This window comes from Bos mutus, chromosome 17, assembly GCF_027580195.1.
Source record: "Bos mutus isolate GX-2022 chromosome 17, NWIPB_WYAK_1.1, whole genome shotgun sequence".
In the NCBI taxonomy this organism is placed as follows: domain Eukaryota; kingdom Metazoa; phylum Chordata; class Mammalia; order Artiodactyla; family Bovidae; genus Bos; species Bos mutus.
The window spans coordinates 68,081,054-68,095,597 of record NC_091633.1 but is presented as its reverse complement, the minus strand read 5'-3'; the positions used below and the strand labels follow the sequence as shown (position 1 = coordinate 68,095,597).

The 14,544-nt window shown below is 41.5% G+C and overlaps 1 protein-coding gene across 1 annotated transcript in view; it reads right to left on the bottom strand.

Moving 5' to 3' along the window:
• The window catches only part of MND1 (meiotic nuclear divisions 1), an 80,419-nt gene extending 66,217 nt beyond the window's left edge, over positions 1–14,202 (bottom strand). Inside the window, exons 1-3 of the mRNA XM_070385627.1 lie at positions 13,527–14,202; positions 10,287–10,400; positions 8,396–8,461 (exon numbers count right to left, since the gene is read on the bottom strand). Of these exons, the coding sequence (XP_070241728.1) occupies positions 8,396–8,461; positions 10,287–10,400; positions 13,527–13,529 (183 nt within the window). The 5' untranslated portion in view covers positions 13,530–14,202. The remainder of the gene's footprint in view (positions 1–8,395; positions 8,462–10,286; positions 10,401–13,526) is intronic.
• Positions 14,203–14,544: the final 342 nt, after the last annotated feature.

Here is a 14,544-nt window from a genome sequence, read left to right as displayed (position 1 = left end):
GCATAAAATCTAGTTATGATGAATCATTTGTTAACATGAGATAATTGGCTTCTCTGACACTCTGATTTACAGAAAATACAAATAGTGCTTTGCTTAGTATATACCATACATCACAGACTTAGCAGCTCTAACTAAGACAGACAGCTGTCAAGGTTTGTTTACATTTAAGGTTTCATGGAAGAGCTGGACCTAAATAAGAAAATCATGCAATTCATGGCTGCCTATCCATCATTAACCTATACAGGCTATGCCACCACACGCAGAGCAAAACCTTGTGGGGAAGATACACACATAGAATATTCAATCCTACGGCTGGAAAAACAAATCTAGGCAGAACACTCCTTTCTTCCTGTAATAAGCTTTGGTTGAACAGGTCAAAAGAACTTGGATAATAGAAGTGAAACATTTGAAAAGACTTAAAGTGAAAGTGAAAGTGAAGTCATGTCCGACTCTTTGCGACCCCATGGACTGTAGCCTACCAGGCTCCTCTGTCCATGGGATTTTCCAGGCAATAGTACTGGAGTGGATCGCCATTTCCTTCTCCAGGGGATCTTCCCGACCCAGGGATCGAACCCGGGTCTCCCACATTGTAGACAGATGCTTTACCATCTGAGCCACCAGGGAAGCCCCCTTAACAGAGGCAGGGAAGACTTAAGTATTCAGTAATTAGAATTATTGTGATTACTGTTATGGAAATCTGGGATCTATTTCTCCTAATATAAACTTGAACTGATAACTTCAATAGGATGCAAATTTGGCATCATAAAAATTTAAAACATGCTCATTCAAGGGCACTATAACTGAAAAGACCAGAAGAAAATATTCACAAAACATACCCGACAAAAGAACAGTACCCCAGAAATACAACCCCCGCAAAAAAAGATGAACTGACAGATGGATAAAGGAATGGATAGATGAATATATATGATAAAGCAAGTAGAGTATAAAATGTTAATGGTGGAATCTAGAGTGGGCATACAGGTATTCACTGTGAAATTCTTTCATCTTCAATTATAAAATGTTGGAAAAAGTAACTTCATCTCAGTACACTTAAGATTTAGTAAATTCAAGAAAATACTAAGTCACTGGTCCTATTAATAGATTGTGAAACAAAATTTTGCACACCTGGGATCAACTATTTAAAGAAAGTTCTGTAGAGTCTCAGAGAACATGCAATAACTTACTAACTTTAGGCCTTTTATGCATTAAAAAAATCAATTAATCAAACCTATTTGCAAATACCTTAGATTCTCTGGAAAAAGAATATGAATGCATTGAGACATCTGCCTACATGTGGTCATCAAGGAACAGCCCCAGACATACCAACTGCCCCACTGGTGTTGCTGTGTAAAGAAATAGGCTTGCAAAGAACTAGCCTCAGAACTGAAGTGTGGTCATTTAAGAGAACAAAGAAAATGGTCCCAAGTAAATATTGGTTCTCCCCTACATTACACAGAGATAATAAAGAAAAGAACACAATGGTTCTAACTTTCAAAATCAAAACTATGAATAAAGATAGCACTGAAGACACACAGTTATAATACTAAATTAACTTCTAATTAAGCACTTATGACCTGGGCATCGTAATGTTTCACAGATGATTTCATTTAATCCCTATACCAACTCTGTGAAGCAGGTACAAGTTACTATTAGCCTTTTGCTTCTTCAGTCAAATAATCTGTTTAAAGCCACAAAGCTATTAGGTAAAACAGACTTTGGGTACCAGTCCTCTGTCTCTGAGTTGTATTGTTGCCATCGTCTTCCTAAGAGTAACAGGCAAAGAATTCTTTTTCTATTACATTAGCAACTTCAAATAAATCTATATATGTATTCATGTGAACGAATAGGAATATATGAACACATAATGTATGTATTCATATGAACAATGAGATCAAACCAGTCATTCCTAAAGGAAATCAACCCTGAATCTGGAAGGACTTTTGCTGAAGCTGAAGCGCCAATACTTTGGCCACCTGATGCAAAGAGCTGACTCACTGCAAAAGACAGTGATGCTGGGAAAGATTGAGGGCAGGAGCAGAAGGGCGCAACAGAGGATGAGATGGTTGGAATGGCACCACTGACTCAATGGACATGAGTTCGAGCAAACTCAGGGAGATAGTGAAGGACAGGGAAGCCCAGCCTGCTGCCATTCACGGGGTCACAAAGAGAGGGACACAATTTAGTGACCAAACAACAACAGCAACAATTCATATGAATGAAAATGTATAGGAATATATGAACTGGAATCAGTCAATTAATACAATAAATTCTATCTTTACATAAAAACCAATTATTTAACTTCTTTAACCAGCTAATACTTGTTACAGTCACAGCATCTTAGTCATCAGTGTCTTAATGTTATAGAAAGCAGAGTTGAAAATGTTTAATCAGAAACAGCAATTTTGGCATTTGAGAAAATTAACAATATCATAAAGGACAAAATAATCTCCCCAGCCTTCCACTGCCTGGTAGGAATTAAATATATTTTTCTGGCTCTGAGACCATAGGAAAAATATTTCAACTCAGCAGAATAAATAGTCATAACTATGAGGCTATGTTCTGGATTGCCAATGACTTTTATTAAGTCATTATATGTAAGGAAGATTTGTAAGATTTCACTTAGAGGGCAAACAGGTAAAAAAAACTCACAATATTTCATGTGTTTCACTGAGATGGATGGACCTAGAGATAATCATACTAAATGAAATAGGTCTGAAAGAAAGACAAATGTCATAGGTATCATATGATGCTGCTTATAGGGGCAATCTAAAAAAAAAAGATTCAAATGAACTTATTTACAAAACAGAAACAGACTCACAGACTTAGAAAACAAACTTATGGTTACTGGGGGAAGGGTGGAGAGGAGGGGCAGACTGGAGTTTGGGACTGACACGTACATTCTACTACATTTAAAAGAGATAACCAACAAGAAGCAACTGTACAGCATAAGGAACTCTGCTCAATATTCCGTAATAACCTGAATGGAAAAAGAATTTGAAAAAGAGCAGAGACTTGTATAGTAGTAATAGTGTTAGTCACTTAGTCATGGCTGACTCTGCAACTCCATGGACTGTAGCTCTCCAGGCTCCTCTGTCCATGGAGTTTTCCAGGCAAGAATACTGAGGTAGATTGTCATTTTCTTCTCCAGGGGATCTTCCTGACCCAGGGATTGAACCGGGTCTCCCACATTGTAGACAGATGCTTTACCATCTGAGCCACCAGAAGCCCTTAACAGAGGCAGGGAAGACTTAAGTATTCAGTAATTAGAATTATTGTGATTACTGTTATGGAAATCTGGGATCTATTTCTCCTAATATAAACTTGAACTGATAATCTCAATAGGATGCAAATTTGGCATCATAAAATTTAAAACATGCTCATTCAAGGGCACTATAACTGAAAAAGACCAGAAGAAAATATTCACAAAACATACCCGACAAAAGAACAGTACCCCAGAAATACAACTTCAAGAAAAAGATGAACTGACAGATGGATAAAGGAATGGATAGATGAATATATATGATAAAGCAAGTAGAGTATAAAATGTTAATGGTGGAATCTAGAGTGGGCATACAGGTATTCACTGTGAAATTCTTTCATCTTCAATTATAAAATGTTGGAAAAGTAACTTCATCTCAGTACACTTAAGATTTAGTAAATTCAAGAAAATACTAAGTCACTGGTCCTATTAATAGATTGTGAAACAAAATTTTGCACACCTGGGATCAACTATTTAAAGAAAGTTCTGTAGAGTCTCAGAGAACATGCACAACTTACTAACTTTAGGCCTTTTATGATTAAAAATCAATTAATCAAAACCATTGCAACAATTTAGATTCTGAAATAAAGAATAGAATGTAATAGACATCTGCCTGCTATGTAATATCAAGGAACAGCCCAGACATACCCAACTGCTCTACTGGTGTTGTTGTAAAGAATAGGCTTGCAAAGAACTAGCCTCAGAACTGAAGTGTGGTCATTAAGAGAACAAAGAAAAATGTCCCAAGTAAATATTGGTTCTCCCCACATTACACAGAGATAATAAAGAAAAAAAACACAAATGGTTCTAACTTTCAAAATCAAAACTATGAATAAAGATAGCACTGAAGACAATACAGTTATAATACTAAATTAACTTCTAATTAAGCACTTATGACCTGGGTATCGTAATGTTTCACAGATGATTTACTTAATCCCATACCTCAACTCCATGAAGCAGGCACGTTACCATTAGCCTTTGGGTTTTCCAATAATCTGTTTAAAGCCAGCAAAGAAACAGACTTTAAATTAGTCTTCTGTCTCGAGTTGTATTACAAGTATCGCCTTCCTAAGAGTAAATAGTAAAAATTTTTTCATTACATTAGCAAATCTCAAATAAATCTATATATGTATATTCATGTGAACGAATAGGAATATATGAACACATAATGTATGGCCTATATGAATAATGAGATCAAACCAGTCATTCCTAAAGGAATCAACCCTGAATCTGGAAGGACTTTTGCTGAAGGAAGCGCCAACACTGGCCAATTTGACGCAAAGAAGAGTCGACCACCGGCAAAAGACAGTGATGCTGGGAAAAAGATTGAGGGCAGATTAGATACGCGAACAGAGGATGAGATGGCTGGAATGGCACCACTGACTCAATGGATATGAGTTCGAAAAAGAACCTAGGAGATAGTGAAGGACAGGGAAGTCAGCCTGTTGCCATTCACGGGTCACAAAGAGAGACACAATTTAGTGACTAAAGAACAACAGCAAATAATTCATATGAATGAAAATGTATAGGAATATATGAACTGGAATCAGTCAATTAATACAACAAATTCTATCTTTTTACATAAAACCAATTGTTGCTTCTTTAACCAGCTAACACTTGTTACAAATGTCACAGCATCTTAGTCATCAGTGTCTTAATGTTACAAGCAGAGTTGAAAATGTTTTAATCAGAAACAACAATTTTGGCATTTGAAAATTAACAATATCATAAAGGACAAAATAATCTCCCCAGCCTTCCACTGCCTGGTAGAGATTAAATATATTTTTCTGGCTCTGAGACCATGGAAAAATATTTCAACTCAACAGAATAATAGTCATAACTATGAGGTATATTCTGGATTGCAATGACATTTAGTCATTATATGTAAGAAAAGATTTGTAGATTTCACTTAGAGGGCAAACAGGTAGATTTCTTTACCATTGAGCCACCTGGGAAGACCCTGCTATCCACACTGAGGTGGAAATCTAAGGGCCACTGAAATGTTAAATGATAAAAACAGTATGTTTTTTTCTATTTTGTTCAATAATGTATCTAGAACTATGCCTGGAAATTAATAGATGCTTATTTGCTGAATGGATTAATTAATCCATGTTTCTGATTTTGATACATGACCATGGAAAGGGGACAATAAGATAAGTTTTTCAGAGACAGAAAAGCATCCGTGTCCTCCTAAAGGGAAGGCCTTTGCTGCCTTATTTATCTTTGTTACATTAGCATCACACAGAAGATGTACATGCCTAATACGCATTAGCAGAATTAAAATTAATTCAGTGGTGTATTCTGTGGAAAACTGAGAAAACACAAAAAGTGGCTGACGTGCTCCTTCCTCCTTTATAGTATCCAGTCTGCTAGTATGAGTTGCATTTAATCAGTGAAGAAAAATAATACATAAGCTCTGAACTATCATCACGCTATATGGAGCTGCCCATAACTGGGTTAATAAAATGTAGGCATTAATTTATATAATGTATGCTTTAAAGCATTTAAATATGAATGTAGTCAAGAGACTTAAGGCTTAGGTTACGTCGACATTTCAAAGAATACTCCATTTTTCATATGTGGATGATAGCTATAAAACTCAAAGGTCTATAGTTCGTGCCACAATTTTGGAGAAAGCTGTGCTCCTGACTGGAACTTTCTGAAGTTTAGAAGGGTAATACGGGACACATATAGTGTATGGCAGAACACTTACAGTATATCACATATGAACATTTCTGCAGCAAAACATACAAATATTCAGATAATAAATGTGACCGTCTTATGTTAGTCAGGGTTAGGTTTGGCTAGCTTGTTAAAGCACTTTTTAGTTTTCAGGGCTTACTGGACTCTTGTTCTGTAGACAAGGGACTGTGGGTTTATTTCATACTTGTTTATCCAGCCAGAAGCTTTGTAACAAGTTTATCTGTAGCATATTTTTCGTCTGTCTCCCATACTCCAAGTCTTAAGTTAGTTTCTATAAAACACGATCTACAAGTTTAAATAGGTTGGACCTATGATGTTAAAATTACTGAACTATTTGTACAGATTGTTATCAACAAAAGGGGTAACAATCCATGGCAGTTATTTTTATGCTGTAATTGTAGATTTACAAATCATGTTATAATTTTCTTTGCATCAATATTTGACAACTAAGGCACAAAATTCTTTGACATCACTTGATGACAAAAACATCTAGAAAGCACTGTTACCAGTAATTAGATATTAAGGTCATAATGAATTGTGAAAAAAATATGAATTGTGTTTTAAAATCTAGGATTATATGGCAAAAGTTAATCCTTGAAACCATTCCCTCAACAAATCCTTGCCCAGGTCAGTAGTACACCACAGTGTTTAATGATGCTGTAGCTAGACACCCAGGTTAGAATCTTAGCTCCATCACCTACTAGCTCCAGGGCAAATGAACTAAACTTCCTACACCTCTGGATTCTGTATCTATAAAATAGGGACAATATAATGCAACCCTAGCCAAGGCTATGGTTTTTCCTGTGGTCATGTATGGATGTGAGAGTTAGACTGTGAAGAAGACTGAGCGCTGAAGAATTGATGCTTTTGAACTGTGGTGTTGGAGAAGACTCTTGAGAGTCCCTTGGACTGCAAGGAGATCCAACCAGTCCATTCTGAAGGAGATCAGCCCTGGGATTTCTTTGGAAGGAATGATGCTAAAGCTGAAACTCCAGTACTTTGGCCACTTCATGCGAAGAGTTGACTCATTGGAAAAGACTCTGATGCTGGGAGGGATTGGGGGCAGGAGGAGAAGGGGACGACAGAGGATGAGATGGCTGGATGGCATCACTGACTCGATGGACGTGAGTCTGAGTGAACTCTGGGAGTTGGTGATGGACAGGGAGGCCTGGCGTGCTGTGATTTCATGGGGTCGCAAAGAGTCGGACACGACTGAGCGACTGATCTGATCTGATAATGCAGTCTGTTCCTTCCTGAGGTAATTGTAAGGATTAAATGAGCTCATATGTGCAAGGTACTTAGAAGAGTGTCTTCCTTGCATCCCGTTAGACTCTATTACACTGTTACCCTGTTTCAGGAACATCAAAACATTAGCATCACTTTTCTGCTTCCCTGAATTAGAATCGAAGCTCCATGAGGGCATGGCCTTTGTCCATCTACTTCATTGTTATGTCTACAGATTCTAGAAAAGTTTCCAACCTTGTTCTAAGTCCTTAATACATATTTTGGGGCTGTTATTACTATTAATAAATCTCATATCCAGATATAAGTGAACAATATACAGCAGCATAATTAATGTGAAAAAAACAAGATGTGAGACCAAGCAGTAACACAAGTTTCTTCTGTCCACAACTTCTCTGATCATCTGCTTAGCAAATACCACCCTTCCCGTTTTAAAGGTGCTGTGAAGCCTTTCCTGAGCCACTGCATTGAGACTCATGCTCCTGCAGTGTTTGGCACAGGAGTCCATCTAAGCAGTTGTCCCTCTATGCCGTAAGGGAGATCCCTGTATATGTATAAACAAATCACTCTGCTGTACCTGAAACTCACACAGCTCTGTTAGTCAACTATGCTCCAATATAAAGATAAAAAAAAATTATGGTGCCAGAGGGTAGGGCAGTCTGCACAGAAAAGTGAAAGTCGCTCAGTCGTGTCTGACTCTTTGCGAGTCCATGGACTGTAGAGTCCACGGAATTCTCCAGGCCAGAATACTGGAGTGTGTAGCCGTTCCCTTCTCCATGGGATCTTCTCAACCCAGGGATTGAACCCAGGTCTCCCGCATTGCAGGCGGATTCTTTACCAGCTGAGCCACAAGGGAAGACCAAGAATACTGGAGTGGGTAGCCTATTCCTTCTCCAGGGGGTCTTCCCGACCCAGGAATCGAACCCAGGTCTCCTGCATTGCAGGCAGGAGCTATTTACCAACTGAGCTATCAGGGAAGCCCCTGAATAGGAGAGACTCTACAAACACTGGGATAGGGTTCTTTCATGCTCCACAGCCCACAGGAACCACAAATGTTGGCTGAATTTTACTCATTCTTCAGGAAATTGGTCGGTATTGATTTCTAGTGAAAAGGTACAGTTAACACTGGATGGCATATACTTACAGAGAAAATTGCACAAAGTACTAAAAATCTTAAGGGAAACAACTTACCGTCTCATAAAATATTTCCATCATGCGGGTTCTCTTTTCCTCTGCACTTAGTCCTTTTTTCTTCGACTAAAGCACAAAAGTTAGGCATAAAAGTTAAAAAGTAAACTGCTTTAAAACCAAAAACCAATGCTTTTTAAGACAACTTGGTTCGAAACATTATTAGAAATAATGCACGATCTCGTCTGAGACAAGAGGGTTAATAAATCTCATAGCCAGGCCTCGTGGTAGGTGCTGCCACTATAACAACAACAACTGTGGCTGAGACAGTCTGGCATTTTGTAGAAATTCAATATGTATCAAGTGATCAATAAATCACTGTATCTACCTTCAAAAGAGTTAATCTCTCAAAGAAAATAAACAGCCATAAAATGCTTCTCATTGATGAACAGGTACATGCATAAATTGCTATCCAAGACAGAATGAATTAATTCTACCCAGGAAAGAGAGAAGGGTTAGCTCGGGAGGCAAGAGATGAGTGGGATTTTGGCAAGTTGAGAAACAGTGAAGAGGGTATCCTGGACAGACCACACACAGGCACAGGGTTATGGAAGTTCATAGAATGCTCCAGAGAGACAAACACTTAGGGATGCTTATCAAACGAATGAGGGTGTACAGGGAGTGGCAGATGAGATGAGAGAGGTTGTCTGGGGCCAGATTACAGCAGGCTGACTGTCCAGGCAACTGAGAAGCGACAGGGCAATTTCTAAAACAGGGAGTCAGAGTAACATGGCATTGTGGAGGGCAGACAGGAGCAAGGAAAACATATGCAAGTAGAAAATAAAAGCCTACTTCAGGAGATTATTATCCTACTCTTTAGCCAATCTGAAGTTAAGAAAGGAATTTGGAATTGCCGTTGTGAATGCATTCCAGAATATACAGCCTAGAAACGCACACACTCATTTTCACAGCAAATTATCCAGTATTCCTTGATGATTATATAGGTAAAATAAGTAGCTTCAAAGTTAATATTTCTCTCTTTTCCCTCTGTTCATTCTCAAATACTGCAGTTCCCCAGGTTCTTTCTCTATTGATCCCCTCATATTCTTTCTTTGATCTTACCTGTTTTCATGCTAAGACCTCAAACCTTTACATCCCTGGGCTAGATGGGGGCCTGAACTCCAATCACATTTAATTACCTGCCTGCTGAACAGCCTCAAACTTGAAGTCTAAACTGACCTCTTCCTCTCCCACACCTCCTTCCAAACCTGCTCTTCTGGATCCTGAGTTCAGTTCAACGCCACTTGTTACCCAAGCCAGAGGCCTGGCCATCACCCTAGACTCCTTCATCTCCATTTCACATCCAACCAGTTACCAAGTCCTGCCAATCTCCGTGCTAAGCTGTTTCTCAAATCTATCCTGTCTGCTCCACCCCTCATGCCTCCACCTAAGCTCAGGCCTACTTTAGATCTGCAGTCTGCTCACCACACTCTGTCCCTCCAAGGCCACATTCCATGCTGTCAAAAGGCAAATCTAACGATGCCTCTCCCTTGCTTAAAACTTTTCAGTGGCTGCCAAGCATCCAGGAGTTTCCAGTCACCCTCGAATGACAGACAAGGCTCTCTACCATCTGACCCCAACCTACCTCTCACATGTTCACTCCCCACCTCAAGTTTACCATAACACGAAAAGCTACGCAAGTTAAGCTGTAATACAAAAACCACTTGTAGTTCTCCACCTGCAGCATGCTCTTTCCCATTTCTGTGCCTTTTTTGGGTCCCGTGCCATAAGGCGCAGCTTGTGTGACCTGGGATTGAACCTGGGCCCTCTGCAGCGAAAGCACAGATTCCCAACCACTGGGCCACCGGGGAATTCCCTCTGTGCTTTTACAAAATGCTGTTCTACCTAAAACACTTTCCTCTCATGCAAATCAAAACCACAGTGAGATACTCACCACACCTGTCAGAACGGCCATTATCAAAAAGACCGCGAATAACAAATGCTGGTGAGGATGTGGGGAAAAGGGAACCCTCGTATACTTCAGTGGGAATGTATACTGGTGCAAAATCTGTGGAAAACAGTACAGAGCTTTCTCAAAAAACTAAAAATATAATCCAGCAATTCCACTCCTGTGTGTATATATCCCAAAGAAGCACAAATTCAAAAAGATACACGCACCCCAATGCTCATCGTAGCATTATTTACATTTGTCAAGATATGGAAGTAACCTGTGTCCCTCAAGGATGAATGGATAAAGATGTGGTGTATACACACACACACACACACACACACACAGACTCTTATGACTCGATCATAAAAAAGCAGCAACATGGACCGACTTGGAAGGCTAAGTGAAATAAGTCAAAGAAAGACAAATATATGATAACACTTAAATGTGGAATCTAGAAAATACAACTAGTCAACAAAACAAAAAAGCAGCAGACTCCCAGATAAAGAGAACAAACTAGCAGCTGCCATTGGGGAGGCGGAGGGAAGGGCACACAGGGGTAGGGGGAAACGGGGGCTATTATGGGATTATATGTGCCCCAGGATTGAGAAAACAGTTTTTCTCAGCCTAGAATCTGGAGGTTAAGTTAGGGGCACTGCGGGGCTCCTAGGGCTTCAGTCTGTGGCTGCATCACTGGAAAGAGATCTAATGCTTTCGAAAAGGCTCCTAACACGTTGGTGTTACAAACTGTTCCTTGAGAGAGCCTGGGCTCCGCAAGAATTTGCCACACAGAGGCAGGCAATGGGGAGAACCTAGCGTCCTGAGGGCACAGTTTGAGGAAAGCGCTTATCACTCAGCTCAGCAGCTTATGAAAGTGACTCAAGAAACACGGAGGAGCTCCCCAGGTGGCACCAGTGGAAAAGATCCTGCCTGCCAATGCAGGAGACACAGGACACACGGCTTTGTTCCCTGGGTCAGGAAATCCCTGGAGGGCATGGCAACCCACTCCAGTATTCTTGCGTGGAGAATCCCACGGACAGAGGAGCCTGGCGGGCTACGATGCATGGGGTCACAAAGAGTCGGACACAACTGAAGCGACTTAGCATGCACACACGTTATCATCCATTAACATTGGTTTCAGGCTAATTTATTCATCACTCTCCTTAACCACTACAAAGAATGTTTATTACTAACCACGGTAGGAGAGTATCATGGCCAGAGTTAAAATAACTAATGTAAAAGGATGCCACATTACTTCACATTTAGAAATTTCTCCAAAAAAATCAACAAGGGCTCACGTAAAATTTAAGATGAAAGGAAATCTCCTGAAAGTGTAAGTTAGAGATTCACTCAACACTTGACTTTAGGAAAATGAAAGGAATCTTCTCTTATTATAAGTTAAAAAAATCCTAAAGTCAGGAATTCCCTGAAAGGCCAGTGATTTGGGACCCAGCGCTTCCACTGCAGGAGGCAGTTTCGATTCCTTGTCAGGGAATTAAGATCCTACATGCTGTGCAGTCCAAAAAAAAAAAAAGAAATCCTAAAGTCAGCCCTGTTGATCACTAGTAAAATTTTGAAAAATTAAAAGCAGATGATAGCTGCTGCCCTCATAAGTGGCAGACCACAACACCTATCTCTAATTTCAAAAACATGCTTGGACTTAAAACAATTGTCTACCCAGCAAGCATAACCAAACTGAAGCAACCAGCAATTAATTAACAATCAGGAAAGAGAAGAAAGGTTATCTTTGTATAACACTAAACTTATTTCTTAATGATACATGAAAAGTGGGAAATACGTCTCTTACAAAAAATTTTGTTTCATGTTTCTCCATTACCAGAGGTAAACATCAGAAAAGAGTTAAAGGCAAATTAAACTATTTACTATTAGAAGGTGATGCAGGTGTAGAGTCAGTCGGTAAAAAGACAAAAACAAAAAAAGTTAACGCAGTAGTCAGTTGTATCTGGCTAATAACTATAAACAGAAATCTATGAGGGCGCATTGGTACCAGATTTAAGTGTGTGCTTGTTTGGCTTCCAACATCACTGTATGCCCAGGTGGCTGGGCTGTTAGTCTAACCACAAAGAAGCCGTTATCAGTTATGATTACATCTGGACAATTACCTTCAAATAAACACTGAACAACCTAGATCCCCATCCACCACTAGCTTGGCAAAATAACGGCCACTTAAATACGAAAGTAAAATCTTTGATCCATTTCATTAGACGTTGATTCTCTGCTAACAGAAAGGGGCGGGGGGGGGCAGCGAGAGTAGAAACTCTGAAGGTTTATGAAAATGATTTGATGAGCAGAAAGACATTAAACTCGCAAAAACAAAGAGATGGTTTGGAACCTAACCAAGACAGAACTCACTGGGCCACACAAGACCACGTCTGACCAAGTCAGTGCAGTTTCATGAGCGTGCTCAGCCGTGTCAGACTCTGTCACCCAATGGACTGCAGCCCGCCAAGCTCCTCTGTCCATGGAATTCTCCAGCCAAGAACACTGGAGTGGGTTGCCATTCTCTTCTCTGGGGGGGTGGGGGTGGGGGGGGTGGCTTTCCCACCCAGGGGTCCAACCCGGGTCTCCTGCATTGTAGGCAGATTCTTCCCAGTCTGAGCCACCGGGGAAGCCCGGGTGCTTCCCTAATACAGCAACTTTAGAAGTGAGTCCTGCCCTTCAGTAAAAAAGGAGCATTTTCACAGAAATCCTCTAACTGGCATATAAAGTGGGGATTCTTTAGGTCACTTTAGAAACTGTGAGGAATTCTGAAATGTGCTCTACAGGCTACAATGCACAAAACCAATAATCGTCAGGGATCAAGCGAAGCCCTTGGGCCCTCAATGCCGCTTCCCCCAAGATTCTCAAGCGGGGGCGGCGCCTTCTGGAGGCCGGAGGCGGGGAGCCCGGACACGGCTTCTGAAGCGACTCTTGGCCTTGCTGACAGACTGCTGAGCCTGAGACACTCGGGGCACGTTCTCGAACGCTCCGCGTTTAATCTAACCCGCCCGGGAGGGCGCGGGGGGCATAAAGCGGGGGTCCCGGAGCTGCATGCCTGCCTTGGACTGGAGCAGCGGCAGCCGGAAAGCGCGGGGCGGACGCAGCGTTTGACCCGGCCGGGGAGCCGGCCCCTGCAGCCACCCCAGGAGCCCAGAGCCAGCCAGGCCGGGGTCCCACACGGCCGGAGGATTAAGCGGCCGGACCTCGGGGAGGAAGTGGACCGGGAAACGCGCCTCCGGCTCTTACCATGGCGCCGGCGGTTTGTCTTCCGGCGGCGGAACCGGCACGCGGCGAGGGGCGGGGCCGGCTCGGGCGGGTTTGATTTTGGCGCCTACACCACCCCGCGGGCGGAGCAGCGAGGAGGAGGGGAAGAAAGACCAGCCCTCGCTCCTGCGGCGCGCAGCGACCCCTGGCGGCGGCGGCGAGCGGCCGGTCGGGTGTGGGCGGGGCCTAGCCTGGGGGCGGGGCCTGCTTGGTCCCGCCCGTCAGCGCTCCAGAGGCTGGCCGACAGGCTCTCACAGCTGCTTCCGTTTTCCGTCCTCGGTGCTGAGTGTAATCCCACTTTTTTTTCCGAGGAAGTCTTGAGCCCTCGCCTTTGACGTCATTCTTCACTCAGCGGAAACCGCCCCAAGTTTGCCTTAAGAAACTGATGCCTTTTGGCCGCTGGGCAGGAAATACTGCCTCCGTCCATCCGGATTTGCCTGGTCCGGGGCGGATTTTCTTTCCTCTTAATTTTATGCTCCAGCTTTTACCGCTATGCACTGCTTTTGCAGATTTTAAAAATCCCCTTGTTTATATGTTTGCCTTTCTTTTAGGTTTTTTTTTTTTAATACGAGAGAGTGAATTTCAAATCAAAAGTCAAAAATATGCTACCTCATTATTTGACAAGGTGCTAGAAAATTAACTGATTTTTCAGTTATTCTGAAAATTGTATTATCTTGAACCATTTTAAAGTATAATGATTTCACTAGAAATTTGCATTGTAATAGGGACGAACCTTTGAATCTTATTATAAATTAATAACTAAAGGGATGTTGCCTATAAGCTCAACTGGGTATAATGACTCATCTCTGGGAACCTTGCTTCCCAGGTAATGAGCATTAAACTAAAATACCAATGTTAAACTCACTGGAAACCTCCTGAGCAGACCCACCTGTGAATGACTGCAAGAAGGAAGAAATTAACACACCCCTGGTGACTCTGCTTAAAGTGCAGGAGACTCAGGTTGGGTCCCTGGGTCAGGCATATCCCCTAGCTGCTGCTG